At 39.3% G+C, this 20,526-nt stretch overlaps 1 protein-coding gene across 1 annotated transcript in view; it reads left to right on the top strand.

Annotated features, from left to right (window-relative positions):
• Positions 1 to 4,800: 4,800 nt before the first annotated feature.
• SEC24B (SEC24 homolog B, COPII coat complex component) overlaps positions 4,801 to 20,526 on the top strand; it is a gene marked incomplete at both ends in the record, with an annotated part of 40,722 nt that continues 24,996 nt past the window's right edge. Inside the window, 3 exons of the mRNA XM_079535103.1 lie at positions 4,801 to 4,921; positions 9,882 to 10,586; positions 16,422 to 16,607. Coding sequence (XP_079391229.1) covers positions 4,801 to 4,921; positions 9,882 to 10,586; positions 16,422 to 16,607 — 1,012 coding nt within the window. The remainder of the gene's footprint in view (positions 4,922 to 9,881; positions 10,587 to 16,421; positions 16,608 to 20,526) is intronic.

Raw genomic sequence — 20,526 nt, 5'->3', positions numbered from 1 at the left:
TCAGTTTACGTATTTCCACCACATTGCTCTTTTAGAAGTAATAGCAAGATAAGCCATGGATGAAGTAGCACATCTGGAGCCACCAGAGAAATAAGTGAATTGCAGTGATTTAAGATGAGTCATTGTTCCACCTTAATGGAAAACCTATAAAATATCAAACTGCCAGAGAGCAACAGATCTTTCAGGGTTTATTAGTTTTACAGGTCTTATAAAAATTACCAGAAAAACATAAAACTTAAATAGCTCAAAACTGAAAAGCTTTCATGAGCTTAAGCTCAGCCTGTTCAGATCACAGCATAGCTACACCTCTACAGCTGTTATGTGGCACACTAGCTGCAAAAATACACCAGACCCTCTTGCTTTTGGTTAGCTGCCTTCTAAGCTCACACAAAATCTTGTATGTAGAATTTCGCTTATAAAAAAGCATGAAAATATTTAGAACTCCGTATATAGTTGACTTGCAGGTTCTCTCCTAGCCACAGCATGTCTGGTGATCTCTAAGTATTAATGTTGAGGACTGAACCGTGAAGCCGATGAAAACACTGAGGATTATTACAGTAGAAACAGATACATTTATTTTCCTACGCTGCATACTCAAGAGGCTTACCAGGCATAATTGCCAGTCAGGAGAATCTAGTTAAGTAAGAATTTATGTCACACTTCCTGATTTGAAAAGGTATTGTAAAAAAATCAAAGACTAGACATGAAACACGGGAGCCTCATTATTATGTCACAAGATGGAATAACAACTCTGACAATTAGTCTTGCGACCTCTCAGACTAAATCTGTAAATATGTGCCATATCCAGCACTTACCAGATACAGCAGTTCACAGAGCTCATAGCCAGAGAAAAACTAGGTTGTGTGTCACATACAGTCACCCTAGGATGATACAATCAGGCTGTTGTTGATGCTAATGTAGTCACAGCTAGCTAACTATCAAGCTACTAGCAGTGACAGCCCCCTTTACTCAGTAGCCTACATAATAAGTAAAAGTATTTACTGCATAGAATGCACAGTTAAGTCTCTTAAGAGCTAATGGAAACACAGGCAGGCAGATTCCATTGCTTTCTAAGCCTTTTCCATTGCAGGTACAAGCACCCAGAATAAAAATAATTAAGCACTGTTCAGATCTTGTGTAGGTAACCTAAAAATGTCAAATGCATCAGAAAAAAAGTGGAAAGCCCCACTCTCTACTAAGCCTAAAATAATAAGTTATTTTGGAGTCTCACGGTGACACAAGAAGATGGTGGCTGGCCAATCACACTCCATTAACCATAAGCCAAACCCAGCCACATACCCAGAAGCAGGAAACATTAAAAAGACAGCTGTAGATTTCAAAAGAAAGTTTTTTCTTCTGCCTACCAGCAGCTAAAGAGAGATTGAGCATATCTGGAATAGTGAAGAAAAGAGCCTCATGAAAAGTAAACCTTCACAAGGAAGTTAAGCTGTATCACAACTGATTTCCCTCTCTCTGTTAAGTTTTCGACCTTTGAATAATTAGAAGTTTATTAGTGAATGAGAGTGACTGACAGTAATATATTAATAATCAAGACAACAAAAACTCCTGAATTTAGCATTCTGCTTCTGGCAAACTAGAAAGGACTTAACTGAGTTTTGTTAAAGGTCAACAATGTCTTCAGTTTGGTTTAAAGTGATTATGTTTTCAGGTTTTTCCTCCTCATAAACATAAGTTTTACTTTTTAAGTTTGGACATTTAATAACCTAATCTATCTAGGTCATGGAAATGCCACACACTTTCACAATTCAAACAATAAAGAACTCCTCTTCATAATACTAAAATCAAAATAAAACTATTAGAAACCAAAGCAAGATAAAAGATATTTCAACAGAAACAGCAAACTCCTTAGCTACAACAAATGAGAACAAGCCCAAACACAACAGCAATATAGAGGAAAACAAACAAACAACAAAAAAAAAAAAACAACAAACCAAAACACCCAATTACTCACCTTTGAAAGACCTCAGATAAACAGAAATCTCCAACAAAATGTACCCCTACTTCCATTGCTAACCCTTAAATGAGGTCTGGGAAGGGGTGGATCCTGGCTCCTCCCCTTCCAGTCACTCAGGTACATTGCATGCACCTGGGCTTTCCTGGATTGGCCCTGCCTTCCCACCAAGTGCTCAATCACTGGTTCAGGCTAAGACTTAGCATTTCTGCTTCTGTAATTAAGCCTCACTAGCTGGCCAAAAGAATACGTAATCCTTTCTTATCCGTGACATGAAGTTTCCAAACTAAAATGAAATTACTCTGATTACTGCGTAAAGATGCTTAGGTCTGCTGAACCTAATCTTTAAACACAGTAGTTCACATACCAGTGAACAATTATTGATTTGATTGATTTCTATTGTTTTAAGTGGAGGATAAGAGTTCTGCAGACATTCATATGCACATTGAGGGAATTTCAGAGCAATACAGTGGAAAATGTGCAATGCATATCTGTAGGGGAACTGTTGAATCACGGCTTGAACCTCTGATTGATCATCTGAGGCAAGCACTAAGTCAGCCAAGGAAACACAGGTGAAGGCAATTCAGCTCTGTGACCGGAAAGGGTGGAGCCTGGCTGCACCTCTCCTTGACCCCATTTAAGGGCTGACTGCTGCTGGGGAAGGCTCATTTTTTAGGTATAGCTCTGCTTAGGCTTTTTTCTGTGAGTGTAGGTTGCAGATGAGCATTTTTTTTTATTTTTATTTTTTTAACAATTGCCCGTTTCCACCATGGTAACCTTTTTGGTTATGTCTTGTAGACTACCAGCCTGACTACACTGTTTTGTGTATTTGTTGACTGTACAATATCACAGAACCACTAATTGTAAAGTTGGTTACTATTTTTCCTTTTTTTGCACAAGTAGGTAGAATTTGCTTGGCCTTTTTCTCACTCCCTGAAAGCATGAAGAATTTGTGGTTTCTATAAGCTTGTTATTAAGCTAAGCAGAAGTAACAGTCTCAGTGAGACAGTTTGCATGTTATTTGCTATGTGATAGTATTTACTGCATGCATTAGTACTCAGTCCTTGCTAATGCATTTAGTTTAATTATAAATGAGCGAAAATAAAATTATTGGATTTGAGTTTACGGTAGACTTCCATTAGAGATTTCATTCTAGCTGCTAATACATCTGGAATGAGTAGCTTTAACCACTGTGCAATTGTTTGGGGAAAAAAAAAAAATTGAATTATGTGAAAGGATTGCAAAAGTACTCAAATCTATGGGGAAAATCCAGTTGTCCCTTTTTCTAGCATGATGTATTAGCACAATAATATATATCTCCTTATGCTTGATCAGACACTGAAATATTAAAGCAGTTACTGCAGTTTTTTGCCTAGATTGTGATATCAAATATGTTTATGGTCTCACAGTGTAATTAGGTACTTAGAGAAACAAGTCTTTGGAAAGGGAACACCTTTGTTAAAATACAGTTTTCCACGTGCCAAAGCTCAGCAGTATTATGGTGAAGCACTCATGCACCTTTCAAAATGCTACTGAGAATGAAAAAACAAAGTAGCTGCCTTCATTTTTGAAGAATTTTGCTATGGTATATTTAATACAAATACTTTCTGGGGATGGAGGATGGTTTCTAGAGAACAGGACTGAGAACAGTGAATCTTGTTCACCCTATCACAGCAATGTAGCCTTGGGAGGATCTTCAAGAGTTTGTTTGAATCAAAGCTGGATGGCAATGGGGCTCTCCCTGCTTATGTCTAACATGCTTAGAGCCTTTCAGCTATGGGAACATCACACCATTTCCATGTCACCCAATCTTCTAGTATCTGAAGGCAAAAGATTTTTAATAATCACCTGCTTTTTGACGCATTCTGAGTCCAATATTTCTTGCTGTATGTCATTAAAATGTAGAAAGAAAACTATTTTCAGAGACAGTTTCAACATGGCTGGAGTTCTAATGGAGATCTGTACTAGACACCTCTGCACAGTGTTCCAGGTGTGCAGGCTGTGCAACTTTCCCACTGCTTCAAATAGTTTCTCCAATATTTAAGGATGCCTTGCATTGCCTTGCACGCTTTCCCATTCCTGGAGGCACTGAGGTCCAGAGTGGATGGGGCTGTGGACAGCCTGATCTGGTGGAGGGGCAACCAGGGCAGGAGCGTGGGGCTGGGTGATCCTAAAGGTACCTTCAGTCTTAAACTGCTCTCTGATTCTGTGATTCTATGGCTTGAACAAGTAACAGGTCTGGATTAGAAGTTTAGCGTACTGGCAAAGTAATTAACCATCTATTTAAGGGCAAACATGGATAATAAAACTAGTAGGAAAAACAGGGCACGTGTGGGGGCTGAGTTGCCAACACTTGTAACAAGTAAAGGTGAGTCAGTGCTGTTGGCCTAAATCTTTAAGATGGCTACTGTGACCAGCAGAATGTAAGGCCCCCTTTGTAGCCCAAACGCAAGAGTTTGAGTAGTGGCTGTGGCAGAGGCAGGTGGTTCAGTGTGTCACTGTGGGGAGTGCGGAACTGGATGGAGCTCGTTTGGCAGCAGCGTGCTGGGGAGGCTCACTAACGTGTTCAGTTTAGACAACAGAGTCAATAGTTTCTACGGAGAAGCTTCGTCTTGCCGGGGCCGACCTTCAGCACACCGGCGATAGGCGGGATCAGGGCGGCCGCGGCGCGCGGAGGCCCCACCAGGGAGCGCTGTGGGCGGAGGCGTGACCGGCCGGGAGCGGCGCTCGGGCCCGGGGTGTCCGCTGCCTTCCGCCCGCTGGTGTCCCCCGGCGGCGGTGGGAGCGGAGGAGGAGCGGCTCGGAGCGAGGAAGCACCGCCAGAAGCCATGTCTGCGCCCACCGGGCTGCCGCCTCGGCCCGCCGGTGCCGTCGCCGCTTACCCGGGCGGGCCCGTTGGCTCTCGGGAGGCCGCGGCCCCTCAGAGCGCTGCGCCGCACTGCCAGAACGGTGAGAGGCCTGCGCGGGGCCTAGAGCGGCGGGCGGGGTGGGCCCGCGGGGGCTGCGGTGCTCGGGACGGGGTCGGGCGGGCTGCGGGACGGGGGGCTCCGGCGGGCCGCTCGTCGGGGCCTGCAGTCAAGCGGGGCTGGCCCGGGCCGGGCCGAGCGCGTCTTTGTCGGGCTGGGGCCAAAACGCGGGGCGAACTTAGGAGGAAACGCGGAGTCTGCTGGGCTCGGGGAGCAGCGGTGGGGAGGGCGTGCGTTTCTTCTGCTCCTCTTGTGGTTAAATGTGTTCGAGTTCGTGGGGATTTTTTTTTTTATTTTTGTAAGTCACTTATGTCATAATCCGGCTTTTTTGCGCTTTTTTTATTTTTATTTTTATTTATTTATTTATTTATTTGGTGTGTGTGTGTGTACAGGCTTTGTTCTGCACAAGCTAGTGTGTGAGGTAACGACCTACAAAATTTTGGCTTGTGAATGTGCCTCGTGTCTGAAAGGTTGCTGGGTGATAGGTTTCTCAAGTAGGCTTTGAGTAACTTGGCAGATCAGGCAGAAGGCAGCGTGATGAGTGACGAGGAAGGTAGTTAAATTGTACCCGTTAGGGAGAAACCGCTGCTACAGATGCATTTGCCGACCTTTAATATTGTAATGCTGAGACTTGTCAAAATTATGTAGAAAACTCCATCCTCAATGGCTTTTAATAAAAGCACAATGTTATGAGGACTCGGGTACCCATCAGCAGTGAGCTGGAAGTGTTTCTTAGAAACAAATAGAAACCGACGTTGTTCATTCTCATGTTTTTGTCCAAATGAAACAGCAATTTTAAATAACTCTCCGTAGTGCTTAATTAAATTTTAATTAATTAAAATAATTTTAATTAATTAGTTCCGTGTTGTAGTCATCTTCTGTCGGTCAAATAAATGTTTTTGGTTTTTTAATTCTGAGAAGTTTATATTATTCAGTAATTGTTTCATCTTTATTGTGTAACTCGCTAACTACTCCTATTACCTTTGCTCCAAGTATATATATAGACCTCTGAATTTGTCACTTCATGTATTTTAGCACCAGCAGCCTGAAATTCCTAAATTAGTCTATGAGTCTTTTAAGTACTACTTTTCTGAAGTTACATAATGTAACACAAGACTTGAAGCTACTTTTTATAACTGTAATAGAAGGAATAGTGAGGGGGAATAGTAACAGAAGAAGGCTGTACTAGAATTTTCTATTCTATCAAATAGAAACTGAATTTCACAAAGATTAATTTGGAATTTAATGTTACATTAGTTAAATGTAAATTACTTCAGTGAATGTAGTTAGTTCTATATTGGCTGTAAAACTGATGTTGTGTGTCCTTGCAGGTGTTTGCAGTGTTCTTTGTGTTTTAATTTCGTAACACCTGGATTTTTTCAGGTTAAGCTTTCGAAATTACTTGCAACTGATGAAAGCAGGGCTGATTTTTTTGCAGAAAGAAGCTCACTGCATGGACAGCAATAGCAAAACGGATGATCCACTTTGTCTTTAATAGGATTTGCCCAATTGAGTAACCACATTGATTTGAGACATTTGGGGACATTGATTTTAGCAGAACTTCAGGTTAAAAATGAAAAAAAAAAAAATCCTACTTTATTATTTTTTTTCTTCTCAGCGTTTTCAATGTGATTCTATTATTAAATTTAGTGTTTAAAAAAGAAAGAGGATCGTGCTTGGCCTCTTGTTCTTCCATCAGGGGCTTTAAGATACAGTTCTTCTGCATGAAGTGTTGCAGGCTCAAAATTACTATAGTAGTTTTGCAGGTGGCTTTATACATAACAGGAGAATGACTCTGAATGTCAGCTTAAGAAAGTATTGCTTGTTAAATCAGTATGAAAAAGCAATGTATTTGTTCCAGTAGCCATTGTTAACAGCTTAATGTATTGACATTTCTAATGCTGAGTGGATGGCTATGCTGAATTCCCTTGCTTCTCTAGAAGATCTTTGTTTATTATTATCTGCAAGTAGTTGGTAAAAAAACAAACAAACAAACAAAAAAACTCCAACAAACAAAACTACATTTGGTATCTCTGCTAGCGTTTTGGGATTATCAGTTTAATTATCAGGTCATTTAGCATTGTTTTGCATCCCTCTTCAGGTTTTTTAGGTAGTAACAATTATATTAGAAGAAGGGCATAAAGGTATGAAATTCCTGATGAATTCCATCACTGAGCTGCTGTGAGAGCCCAGCAGGACTCAGTGTGCTGGGTGGTGTGCTGGCAGTGAAGGACATGCAGAGCTGAACTAGGCAGGGCAGTGCTGCCCCTTGTCCCTCCTGTAAGAGACACCCGAGGGAGCTGTGCTGCCTGCTCTCTGCAGATGTGTAAAGAGATGGTAAAAGTTGCAGGAAACTTGGCTGGAAAGGCAGCTTGTGTTCAGAGTCTGTACATTACACATGCTTGGCAGAAGGCTGAATTATTCAGGTAAGAAAATGTATGTATGAAATACAAGTGAACAGCACTAGATAAGCAGGCTAATTTTACCAGTTGACTTGGCTGTTGGTGTTAGTATAGCTGGGACAGTTTTTTGTTTTTCGTGTGGCAGCACTTTTTTTCTCTGAAAAAGTGCTAAGGCTTTTGGCATCCAGCTGTTAATGCACATGTGCTTACATATTACAGTGTTGTGAGGTACAGATTTGTCTATGGCAGGAGAGTTTCCCTGCTTGCTGTTGTAGAGATGGCATGTTAGCTGTACACTTGCAATGTGCAGGTAAGGCTTTCACTCCTCATACAGAATTTTCAAAAGGGAGTTGTCAGGTGTTTGGGGAGGAAGGTGCGCTGCCTGAAGCACCAGGACAAGGACGTGCAATTATCCGGATTTCAAAATGACAGCAAAAGTATACCCAGATTTCCTGTGTTGAAAGTGGCTCAATTATCTAGTCATCATTAAAAGCTTCAGCTACTAATTGCGCTGCAAGTTACATTCTATTCATGTTCTTTATGATCAAATGAATATAAAGCTCATTTCAGATGATGGGGATAATCTTAAAATAACACCGTACTTTCAGAGGCTAAGGGTTTTGAAATCCAAAGGATCATAGATATCTTTCTCGAGTTTGTGGGATTTTCCTGTGTGCTCTTGTGTCGTTTTGTACTTGTAATAGCTGTTTCTGTTTACAAGGGCATTCTGTGATGTGGAAACTGGTATTTTGTACTGGTGATTCAATCACATCTGTGTTTTTTAAACTAGAGCTAGAGACTTCAAGGCTTTACAAGATGATTTGATATGCAACTGTTTATTTCAAGTGAGGTGCTCCTAAACCAGTTTCTAAATTACACCTGCACAGTTGATTTATTCAGCATACCACAACACAGTAAAACAAATGTGTAGAATGTGCTTCTAGAACAGCTTTCCTTGCCACCTTAAGTAGCATACCTGCTGAAAGCAGAAAGCCTTCATGTAAATGATTTGTATATTTTTGAGTTTGCTTTGCTGTTCAAGTTCCTGTAAGCATAGTCTGTAGTTGTTACTGGATTACTAACTGGAAAATCATTCTCTCTAAAGGAGGATAAACTACAGAACATTATAAGGTAGCTTCCACTTCGTGATAACAGTGAATCAGAAGCACACAACTACATACTCTTCAAAACTGTTTGTCATTTTGTTGTGTATTTAAAGCTCCAATGCTTTCTCCCCTAGGGCCTTCCTGTTTCTTTACCCGACACTCTTACATTACTGTTGTTTGTTAGCTGCTTCTACTCAGAGTTTTGGGTTATCATTTATGAAGAGGCGTTTCTAATTTGATCAGAAAGTACTTTTGGATGTTATGTTCCTTGCTTACAGGATTCTATTAACAAGTCATTATTACACTTTCCCTGCAACTTAGTGGGAAAACACCTGGATGTTACTTTGACAGCAGTGACTTCAAAACTTCATTCTTCAAGAGGAGGATACATGGGAGAAGTAATACTCGCATGTTGACACAGTGAAAATAAGGAGGCAATAGGATGAATTTCTGATTTCTTGTGTGCTGTTGAATGGCACAGTATGTCACAGTTCACCAAATGCTGGGAAATAACGTCGTACAGTGTGATATAAGCAGCAGGGCATGGCAATTTTAAGAAAGGAGATAATCCAGGGACTTGCAGGCGTGGTTCACTAGAAAACAGAAGTTAGGGCTTGGGAAAAGAAACTGAGAGAGACTTTGATATTTACCATCAATCAATTTGAATAATAAGTACATTTGGACCTACTTAATATTTGGTGTGTCACCATGAACCCTTGTTGGATTGGTATGTAATTAATCTCTAATGCTGCAGAGCTGTTTGCTGGGACAGCTGAAACACTCTGATGTCAACACCTCCTCTACCAGATACAAGTACCAGGCAATGAACAGAGGTGACTTGTCAGCTAATCTGTGTTTTCATAAAAATGATGGTTTCTGTAAATACAAAAAAAAAAAAAAAAAAAAAGTGTTAAGATAAAAAATAACTGCTCTGAAGCACTTTATCTTGATCACCATATTGGGGATTTATTGAGACAAGTAGCCATGTTCTTGTATATTAGCATATACATTTGGCTGCAGCTTTTTGTTTTCCATAGACAGTTTCTTGAAAGCATATTGTTGTATTCAAATAGTGAAATACTGGTTTAGGGTTTGCTGTTGCTCATTATTTACTTAAATATTTTCTTAAAGTGATCAAAATACAAATGTGATACCTAGGGATTTTGAAGTGGAAGCACCTTTTTTTTTTTTTTTTTATAATGGAAGAGATCCATTTTTCTGGTACTTCTGTGTGTATGCAAATGATTTTAGATGTGGTATTTTACATGCATTGTACTTGGTTAATTCATTTTGTACTGCTGATGGACATTATCTTAAATGTATGGAGAGAAAACAAGACTAAATGAATTGCTTTTTAGCTACAAAAAGCACAGAGTATATTCGCACTGCTAGCAGATGCACCTTTAATACATGAGATGCTTTCTCTTCATTTCAGGTCCCGTGCAGAGTCAAATGCAGTTCCCTGCTGGCTACGGCTCACATCCTCCGAACTACAGTGCACCCTCAGGACACTATTCCCAAGTGCCCAATAAAGCTGTTTCATCACCTTTGGATAATCAATATAGAGCCAGTTATCAATCTCCTTACTATTCAGCACCAGCACAAAATGTTATGACGCCACTCGTGGGAACCAATGTGTTGAATACACGGGAATCACAGCAGTTCTACAACAAAACTCCTCCCCGTACAGTGGGGTTGACTGAAGGACCCGTTCAAGGAGCAATACCATCTGGATCCTACTTGCATACAAGTGCTCAGCAGTCATATTCTGCATTTGGTGATCACTACAACACTTCAGTCAGCTCTTCAGTTGCATCTCAGGGATTTCCCCTTAATTCTGATCATTACGCCATGCCCGTGGTTTCTAGTGCCATGTATCCTAATGTTTCCTATCCTGCAGCTACTAGCAGCATGTATGGGCAGGCATTTACCTCTCAGAGCCTTCCTGCAGCTGGACAGTTCAAGGAGACAAATACATTTTCTAGCCAGAGTACATCAGTACCTCATTCACTTCAACAGCACGTTCCTGTGGGATATAACTCTACATTATCAACTATTTCATCTGCTCAGTCCTTTCAGGACAACCTCAGCAAGAATCTCACTGGATCCGTTGCTAAAATAAACAACCAAGTAAACAGAGGTACGGTGTTATTTAAAGGATGCACCTGGGAAGTATCACAAATTCCATGCTTTAGTTGTTTTGTACTTGATCATTCTGTGAAATTCTATATTATAATTTTGAATTCTATCCTTAGTGGTTCTGGAAGCTTTTCTCATTTGGTTGCCACACTCCTCACAGTAACAGCTAATGCAATCACTGACATGCTTCTATTGATAGAGACAGAAAAAAACACACCTGGGATAGTTTAAAGGTTATTTGTTGTTATTTATTCTTTAAGTAACTTAGAGGGGAAGTCTTTCTTGCTGTTTTGAAAGAGGGTGCAGTTTCTTAATTGCAAATACACTTTTTTCATTCGATGACTGGAGATTTTTTTTTGATGTTATGACTTAAGCTTGTTCTTCATCTTTTACCAAAGTGAACACATACACTCCCTCTCTCTTCACTTCAGAAACTTCAGTGGGTTTGGGGGCAATTAGCTTGGTTTTGTTTTCAAGAAGCATGTGACAGCTATTTAGGTGGTTGTAGCTGATTTATTTTTTTTTTTTTGTAAACAACGATGTTATTTTAGCATTGATGTAGCAGTAGAGAATGAGGTGTGGAGAGTGCCAGCTGAATGCAAGTACACTCAGTCCTTGCTGGTAGCTTCAGCTTCTGCTGCTTCATGAGAAAGGTGACTACAAGTTTGTAGGGTAGGAAGTGTGGAAGGAATTTGATGTGTGTGAGGAGGGCCTACATAATGAGACATTTTGCTCTCCCTCTGTATCTGTATTAACTAAATAGTGTGTGGAAGAAAATTCTGATTGTTCTTCAATACTGGTAATGTTCTGACTTGATACAGTTCTGACTTGTAAGCTGTGGAAGATGAATAGTTTTTGGATGAGATGGGTATTAGTGAGCTGTTGTTGAATGTTGCCTTCTTTATGCCAGATATTTCAGATTATAGTTAAGCACCAAAATTGGTTTTGGAGTTGCTTGTAGCTGGGGCTTTCTAAGAGCAAGGGACATGATTTTGATGATGGTGAAGCTTTGAGTAGGAGCACCAGCTTAGCTTAAATCAAGTTCATCCAGTACGTGTCAGGGTTGTCTTTAGTTTCAATGTTGTTTTGTTTTGTTTCCAAACTATGAGTGGTATCCTTCAGCTCAGTTTTGGGAGATGTAAGTTCTGCCTCTATGTGGTACTCTGTGCATGTTTACTCAGTATTTCAAAGCCAAAACAAAATACTGTTCCCCCCCCTCCTTCCCCCCCCCCCAAAAAAAAAAAAAAAAAAAAATGAAAGAAGGAAGGGGGAGGGCTTTATAAAGCTATTGAAAATAATGGTGTTTAAAGGTTAAGCATAAAAAGAATTATTTCAAGGACAAAAGGTTTAAAAGTACATCTGAAAATTGAATTATCTTCAGTATAGAACCAATAGCTGAACTTCATGAAATTCAGGTGTCCTTCCAGGATACTGCAGTATTTGTATGAAAATCATTTATTATTTGTTCATTATCCTTCCAGAATAGTGGGATTTGCAGTAGTCTTTTGAAAACTGTTATACATTCAGACTTCTCAGTTTAATTTACAGAAGTCTTTTGTTTAAACGCATATTAATTTGACTGACTTTTCTATTATTAGTTCATAGCTATTTTTGTAAAGAAGGACTGTATTATGGGTGAGACAGTGAAGCTGGCCAGACTGTGGAGCACATTAAGAGCCATTCGTTGCTTGCTTTCTGAGCCGTTCAGTGCGCTTTAAGGGAGTGATTGAGATTGTAGAATCACAGAATCCTTAGAGTTGGAAGGGGCCTTTAAAGGTCATGTAGTCTAACTCCTCTGCAATGAGCAGGGATATACACAGCTGAATCAGGTTGCCCAGGGCTTGATCCAGCCTTGCCTTGAAAGTCTCCAGGGACAGTGCATCAACTGCATCTCTGGGCAACCAGAGTTCCAGTGCCTCAGCACACTTGCTGTAAAAGATTTTTTCCTTATATTCAACCTAAATCTACTCTCTTTAAGCTTGATATGTGATACGTCCTCAAGGAACTAGTAGCAATATCAAGTTTCCATTTCAAAGAGCTCTCTGCACAGTGAACTCTGTTGAGATTTGTTTGGAGCATAGCTTCTTTTCAGTCTGAACCATTTTTCAGGTTGAAACTCAACATAGAAGTAATTCTGTGTTTGCTGACTGGGAGAAAGCAAATTAAGGTAGCAACCATTAGCAGACTGAGGGGAAAGCAATCTGGATTACTGCCAACGTTGGCACAAATACTGTTTGAATAGCAGTTTTGGTGCAGTTTCACAGTAATTTAAAAAAAATCAAGCCTGAAATGACATGGTCCCACTATTTCTGTGGTACTGATGCAAGCATTTGAGTACATTATAGGTAGCTGTAGGTGTTTCATCAGATTGAGTTGTCACATATAATTCCATTGGATACAGATGTAATTCCAACTATCAAGTAGGATTCATGACCTACCAGCCTCTCATTTAATTTTACAGAATGACGTCATTAATGAAGTCAGAATGTTGTTTTTTTGTTGTTTTTATTGGTTTGCTGGGTTTTTTGTTTGTTGTTGAAGTATAGAATTCGATATCTTTGGCTTAAAATATACTGAAAACACTGATAGGTTGCCAGGTTAATGGAGGAGGCCAAACTCTTGTTTGGTCTTAGCGTAATTGAGTTGCTTTTGAAGGGGCACTGAAATGCTTTCTGAATTTCTCTGCAGTTTTATTGTGATCGTTTGAAGTACTTTTAAATAGAGAATTCCAAGTGTTGGCTGTCTTAAAAAAAAAAAAAAAGTTGAAACTTGAAAATGACTTGCCAGTTTTTGTACATCTTTGGAAAGAGTACAACATGCTAGCAATCTAAGGAAACGATAAACAGTTGATAAAAGGAAATTTTCTGGAGAACAGCATGGAGGATGAAATATTCAGGAAAAAAACCGTGACAGAAATCAGTTTCAGTCTTTTCTGTGCAAAACTGCTTGAAAATTGCTTAAAATAAGCTGAAATTCCCAAGTGTTTTTTATGACTGTTCATGCAAATAAATTTTGATTACTCTCTCCTATTGCTAGTTGGAGTACCAAGAAGACTTTTTGTCACTGTAATTTTTAATTCTGTATTCCTGCAGATAACACTATAAGTCTGTCTAGATCAGTGCTGTCCTATGTAAATAACACACTGTATTGCTCAGGGTTTTTCTAGGTCAGTAGCTTTCTTTATTGTGTTTCCAGCTTATCTCAGTTGAAATTCTGATTGTCTTGGTACTTTCCAGGCAGTGTGGATCTGAATGTTTTGTCAGTCAGGATGCCTGCGTACTGGAGTCTCCTCCCATCATTGAGGGGAAAACTCCAAAGGATGTATGGATGGGTTTCTTTGCTTTATGGATCTTGTCTGCTGTGCTGTAATCATAGGCAGGCAGCTTGACCTGGAGACACTTGAATTTCTTGGCCTCATGCACGTCTTCCCCTTGTGTCAGAGACGGATCTAAAGTCCTCGCTGCCTCACTTCTGTAGGAATGTTATAATCCTGTATATACAACACAGATGTTTTAATCTTGTATATATATTAACAGCTGAGACAAGGAAAGTTGTGGAGATAGGATGCTGCAAGGAGATGGTAAATCTCTCCATAGAAATTAAATGCTAAGTTGAGGGGGGGGGGGAACAAACAAGATCATGGCGATAGGAGCTCAGAACAGATGGATCTCTAATCTCTTCTGAAAGCTTGATGGTACTACTGTGGTAAACTTTGTCAACTGCTATTTCAGTTCTCAAGTTGGAAATGAAAACTTGTGGTGATAGTGTATAGAAAAAATGACAGTTTACCTCTGATCCACACATTTCCAAAGATTGTTTCTGTAGCATATCTTTTAACTGTACATCTCTGTTGGTGCAAGGTTTTTGTAACCAAGAATCATTCCGAATCATTTGGCATGAATAAAATGTTAGCATGCAAAAATAAAGGTTTGTAGGGGAGGGGGAAGTACAGAGAATGTTGTGTCACCGAGATGGGATTTTGTATTTGTTGCAGTGTGGTGAAGGTCTTCCTTGGTGGGAGCGTTGGTGGGCTAACCAGCATTGTCCTGTAAAAGCTAATAGGAAACTTAAATGGATAATCAGTCCAGCTTTGTCTCTGAAGTGTAGTACGCCATCCTGAACTGATCGGTGCTTGTGTTGCAAGACACAGTCTGGCTACCAGTCAAGAAAAAGAGAATATTGGTATATTCAGATAAGGATCTACATCATTTTGGATGAAATTTTTGGATAGCCTGTGGTTGAAAATAAGAATTTAGTATCTGGCAGGGGAGTATCGAATCTTCAGCTGGTTCAAGTGTAAACCAGTTTCAACTTAAAGCATGTGGCACTGTTAACATGTTGAGTGCTTTATGGCAGTGTTTGAAACTGTGAGCGTTGCTTTATTGACTTGAAGTGTGGAAGGTACCATAATGCCATGCAGAACTCTTGCTGCTAAAGCAAGGTAAGTATGCTACCATCACAGATCCTCCTAGGTCATCTAATTTATCTTGTTTGAGGAAGCTGTGTAGCCACCAAGGCATCATTTCTGCTGGAAGGTGCTGGTGCTTCCAAGAGGAGTCCATGAGGCATTGTGTGGAAATGGAGGTTACAGGAAGTATATTTCAATACAAAATGCTGTGTGCATGTACTTTGGAGAAGAATGTTTTAATCTAGATTTTGGTAATTGTTGCAAAATACTACATATACTGCACACTATACTTATAATCTGCATTATAAATAGAAGTGCCATTAAGATGGGAAAAAGTATGCTGCCAATTTTGAAGATGAGTAAGAAAAACAAGAGGGTCATTTTAAACCTCATTTGCTCCCCTAAAGGAGGCAGGAGTTGTCAATTTTCTGCAGAAAGTCCTGTCAATTATCAGCTCTTTTATTGAGGAAAAAATCTAAGGTTGTATGTACTGCATTGTTATTTGTGCAGGGGAAGCAAAGCTAATTACACATACATCATTCACTGATTTCTGTACTGTAATACTCTGAAAGTGTAAGCGTTTGAATTTTGTTTGTGCTTAATTTCTGTGTTGCTATGCTGAGTCATTGAGTTGGGGTCAAATCTTTTTTTTTCTTATTCACGTTTTAAACAGTTTGGTCTGTCAGAGGTTTTTAACAAGTAGTTGCTTTTAAAACGAATGGTGATACAATGTTTTTGCCAATTTATAAACAAAGAGTGATTCTGTTTAACACAAACTTAATTGAACTTATATTGTCCTTATCTGATAGGAATTTCAACTGGACTGTTGAATCTTTTAAAGCATTAATCTGATTATTTTTTTTTTAAAAGCAGATTATGTCTAGTCCAGATGTTTAAAACATCAGAATTTCTGTGGAGTACTCAGGGCTGATTGAAGCAGATTGCTTAGAAATGGGCTTTGTAGCTGGGTAACCAATTGTACAATACCTGGAACCTGTGAGAGACAGGATCCTGGTCACACAAAGACGACTTGCAAATTTCCTCCTTGTGAGAGGGATATGGGTAGGGAGATAGCTCTGTGTTCCTCTTGCCTAGGAAGAGGAACCCCTGCAAGCATTGTGTTTGGGAAATGGAATAAAAATGCATTCATTTATCTTCTGCTTAACCTTGGTTGCACTATCTAGCATTTTTGCCGTTGGTTTTCAGAGCAGTCTGTTATTTTAATGGAGTCTTTTACAGTACAAACCTTTCATATTAAAGAAGACGACCATCTTTTTCATAAATTCTTGTGCGAAGGCATCTCTGTGAAGTACTATGTTGTTGCTGTGGTTGTGAAATCAACATTAAATATAATTGCTTGTATTGTGTATTTGCTTGTGTAAATACAAAAAAACCAAAAGTGTTCCTACTTTCTGCTGTTGTTTTCAGGTGGCATTGATTCTTCACAGCCCGTGCAGTCTGTGAGCCAGAGCGTTCAGCTTACCAAGCCTGGGGTTGGGGCACCTGCTTCCTCTGCTCTGATATCCTCAGTGAGGACGCCGGCCCCAGGCCTTTCTTCACAGCCACGATCCTCACCCTCCATTACACAGTCACTGGACTCAGCCCTTCAGGAAGGTACTAAAAGGGAATGGGGAATTGTAATACAGACCTCTGCCCTGTTCCACGTGTGGATTTGAATGCTGGAAGCTTCATTGCTCCTTTGCATTTGTCTCACTAGTGGACTTCTCCCATCTTGTCAAGCTCCTTTAGTGTTTGTGACACTCTGGTTGTTTGTTTTTCACTTTTCCCTCTTGTGTTTGATTTCCTCTGGTTATATATTGTCGCTGGCTTTGCCTGCCTTATTGTCACTCGCATGTCTCTTCCTTTCAAAGCATTTCACTTAGTTCCATTAAAGAGTTGTTCACAATCCTGATATCCTAGAAGAGAGGCTTAAAAGTATCTTTTGTAATAAATCTGTTGCAAAATCAGATATAAACTAGCAATAGTGTAGCTGTTTTCGTAAAACCTGCTGCAAGCTCCTGTGGAAAGCTACTGCAGGAGTTCTGTGGGAGAACAGAGAGGCCCTTAAGTGAGGTTCTTCCTATTCTCATGTTGGTGACATCTTGATAAAGAGTGGGTCTTCAGCCTTCTGCCTTGCTGATGGAGCCACAGTGTTTTGAGTTGCCTTTTAGGCTGTTTAATATCTATGTTCCTACTATTCTTAATCTAATGTATTGCAGTGTTTTATTTCTTGCTGTGTAATTTCAGAATTTTAAATCCTTATGGAAAAATAACTCATTGTGCAGAGTGGAAGTAGACGCCGGTTTTATTCAGAACAGGGTGATATAGTTAGCCTTCAAAATAATTCTCAAAACTGTAGTGTTCGGCAATCACAGCGTGCTTTTCATTTCTAACTTTAAGAGTACTGACATCCATGTGTAAACTTCTCCTTCTCTTCCATTTCTTCCTTTTTGCCTATGCAGTGAGGAACATAAAGAAATAATTTCTGTGAAGAAGGTGGAATCAATTCACAAAGATAATTATTCATTGCTACTAAGTGCTACATACAGTGTACTGTTTCCAGGAAAATTACTCAGAGCTGTGCTTGATTCTTTGCACAGTTCTGTAGATTGCTTTGGTACTGGGTAGAATTTAGTTGTACTGCAGGTGTGTTTGCTAGGAAAAAAAAAAAAAAACAAACCGCTGCTTAACTTCTAAAGAAACAGCATGACCCTGTTGCAGATGAGAAAAAGGACTTAGTTGTTTAATTTTGCTTGCCTTAATGTGCTATATATATATAGCAGATTATCTATCTATCTATATACGTACACGTTTTCTGCAGTGATTCCTAAGTAATGTATCACATGTTCATGTGGAATTAAATGCAGATCACTGTGGTCACTGCTGAGCTCTGCACTAAATTCAAAATCATATATGTAAGTTAAGGTTTGTGCAGTATGTAGCTGGATGAGCACTCTTCACAATCAGTGCTGTGCTTGTACATATAACAGGAATATGTAGCTAAGTCATCGGGTGCTTGCAATGAGCTAATTGTATTTACATTATTGTAATCAATAATTTATCTGTCTCATCAAATGCAAATTTCTACTTTTTTGTAAGTATTAGAAGACTTTGTAAACATTTTTCAATTAGTTTCTGTTGTAGGAGTCTGAAATACATAATGTATTCTTGGAATACCTTTTTAGCACCAGTTAAGTGTGATAACTTCTTTTGTAGAAATTTATCTACTGAAGAAATTGAACATATCTTCTGAATATTTCTCTGAGTTCTTAGAAATTCACATGTGTTTCTCATACAGTGATGAAATGGACTGATTTTTATCCTAACAGTAGTGTTGTCTACATGGGAATGTTCTGGAAGTAAGATTTGCATTCGTTCAAGTCTCTAGTGTCTTTGTTTTAAGCCCTTGTGCGGGCATTCTTATGTAGCATTTAAATATGGCAATTGCTTAGTTGGGTAAGTTCTTCCAGGGGGGTGGAAAAAAACACCTAAAATGTATTCAAGCCTGTTTCGTCTTAAATGTCCATACAGATGTAATGCAGATAAAATAATCTTCTTGGAAATGGCATCCTAGGGATGGACTTTTGTGTGCATGTATCCTGTCTGGATGTTTTGTATATACTTAATTATGTTCTATGTTGTTGAGAGGAACTGATAAGTAACTAAAAATAATACAAAGCTAAGATAAAGAAGAGAGTTCACTTAGTAAAAATTACTTTTTGCAGTATTACAGTGTTCTTATCCTCATAGCATGTGCATTGAAAATATGAGGCTTATGCAACTGAAGACCTTTAAAATATAGTCTATTTTTGCATGTCCTTATTTCATTTTCATTCTTGGTGAGGCCTCTATTATGAAACTTAACCTACATAAGCGTACAGTTTGTTTTAAAGTCTTTTATTGTATGAGTGGTTGTTATTTAAAATGTCTAGATAGTTGGCTTGTTTCACAGACAGATGATTTCTTAGTATAGTTTGGCACTTCCCTTCCTTTTTTAAGCAAGGAATTTTTAGGACTGGAAGACTTAGGAAGTCTTGGAAGGCTACTGTAGACGGCACTAAGCAGAATGATTAGTTATGATCACACTTGAATTGCTGTGTCAGCCACCCGTGCCTGTCCCTCAGTTGCCTTCTCCCATGTGCTGGCCTACTGGCTGTGCCACTGCCCTGTGAACCGAAGTGAGGGGTTTCTGCATCTGAGATTGACTTTTTAAATGGAGTTATTTTTCAACCAGATCAGATGTTGGATTTGTTTGCATCAGTGAATAGTTGTGCTGGTAGAACACAGCAGTATCCTAAAGGCAGAAATTTGTACTACTGCTGGCAACAAAAATAATGTTCTGAGCTGGTAAGGTGAGAGTTCAGCTAGCCCTGCGTCCAGACTTCATAATGACCTCATAGTTTCTCATTACTAAATTACTGTCAGTCACATATTTTCATTTATCATCAGTATTCTTTCTGAACCACGTGTTGTGTTTGTGTATGAACCAGTGACAGGAAAAGGAACAGTTCTAGAAGTATGAGTGTATTTACTTGGTTTTTTTTTCCCAGCATTTTATAAAGATTCCAAAGGGGGCATAGTAGAATAACTGATTCATTCCTTTCCTTTCATTTGTCCGTGCTTGGAATTTTTGCATTGGTGTGCTCTTTTCAGGTAGATCTACTTTCCATCCTCTTCTGTCTGCGATATTTGTTAGGAATCTGTCTTTGCACTCACATGCTGTGCTGAGCTTTTGTTGTGACCTGTGTTTTTGTCACACTTTGTATCTTGTCTCGTTACCAATCTCTGTTCTGATTTTTTTACTTATTACTTGCATGTCGGTGATCTTAAGTTGATTTTTCTCAATGATTTAATTGTTCTGTCTTATTCATCAAGAGTTCTCCTATGCCTGAGATAATGACGTGGTCTCTTCAGCTGTATTCTCTTTTGGGGCAAAGAAAGTTGGTTTTTTTTGTTTTTTTGTTTTTTGTATATTATCAAGTGCATCTGGTAGCCTTCACAGGAGATGAGGAGAGGAAACAGTGGTGCTAACTGTACAGAGAAACTAAAACATTATACTGTGGTTGTCTTCACTGCTTCCTAGTTATTGAGAAAAAACTCGATTGGAGTTGTAAGATTGTGATGTGCTAAATGAAGGGAAATAATGTCAGTCACTTTGTGCACTAAACTGTGTGGAAGGTACAGCTTCCCAAGAATGCTGTGATACACCTTTGCTCTGTTTTCTTTTTACACTCACTGTGCATAGATGCCCTTCGCCTTGACTCTTGTTTTCCTTTAGTGAAATTGAAGCAGTGCTTTGAGACTGCTTACATGAGGAAAAAAGAAAAGAAAAGAAAAAAGGCATGTACCTGATATTTTAATTAAAATAAAGGTTGATGTAGTAGGTTTCAGTTTGCAGTTGGGGTTAATAAATACCGTGATGGTTTCAGATTGTTTAAGTTGTCATGTCAAGTTGTCATGAAGCCATGTCAGTTTTGTAGTGCTACGTAGTGTGAAGATAAAAAAAGGTCCAGTGTAATGGTGACATTGTTTC

The sequence above is a fragment of the Tetrao urogallus genome (genome assembly GCF_951394365.1).
Source record: "Tetrao urogallus genome assembly, chromosome: 4".
NCBI lineage: Eukaryota > Metazoa > Chordata > Aves > Galliformes > Phasianidae > Tetrao > Tetrao urogallus.
This window is presented reverse-complemented; position numbering and strand designations above follow the sequence as displayed.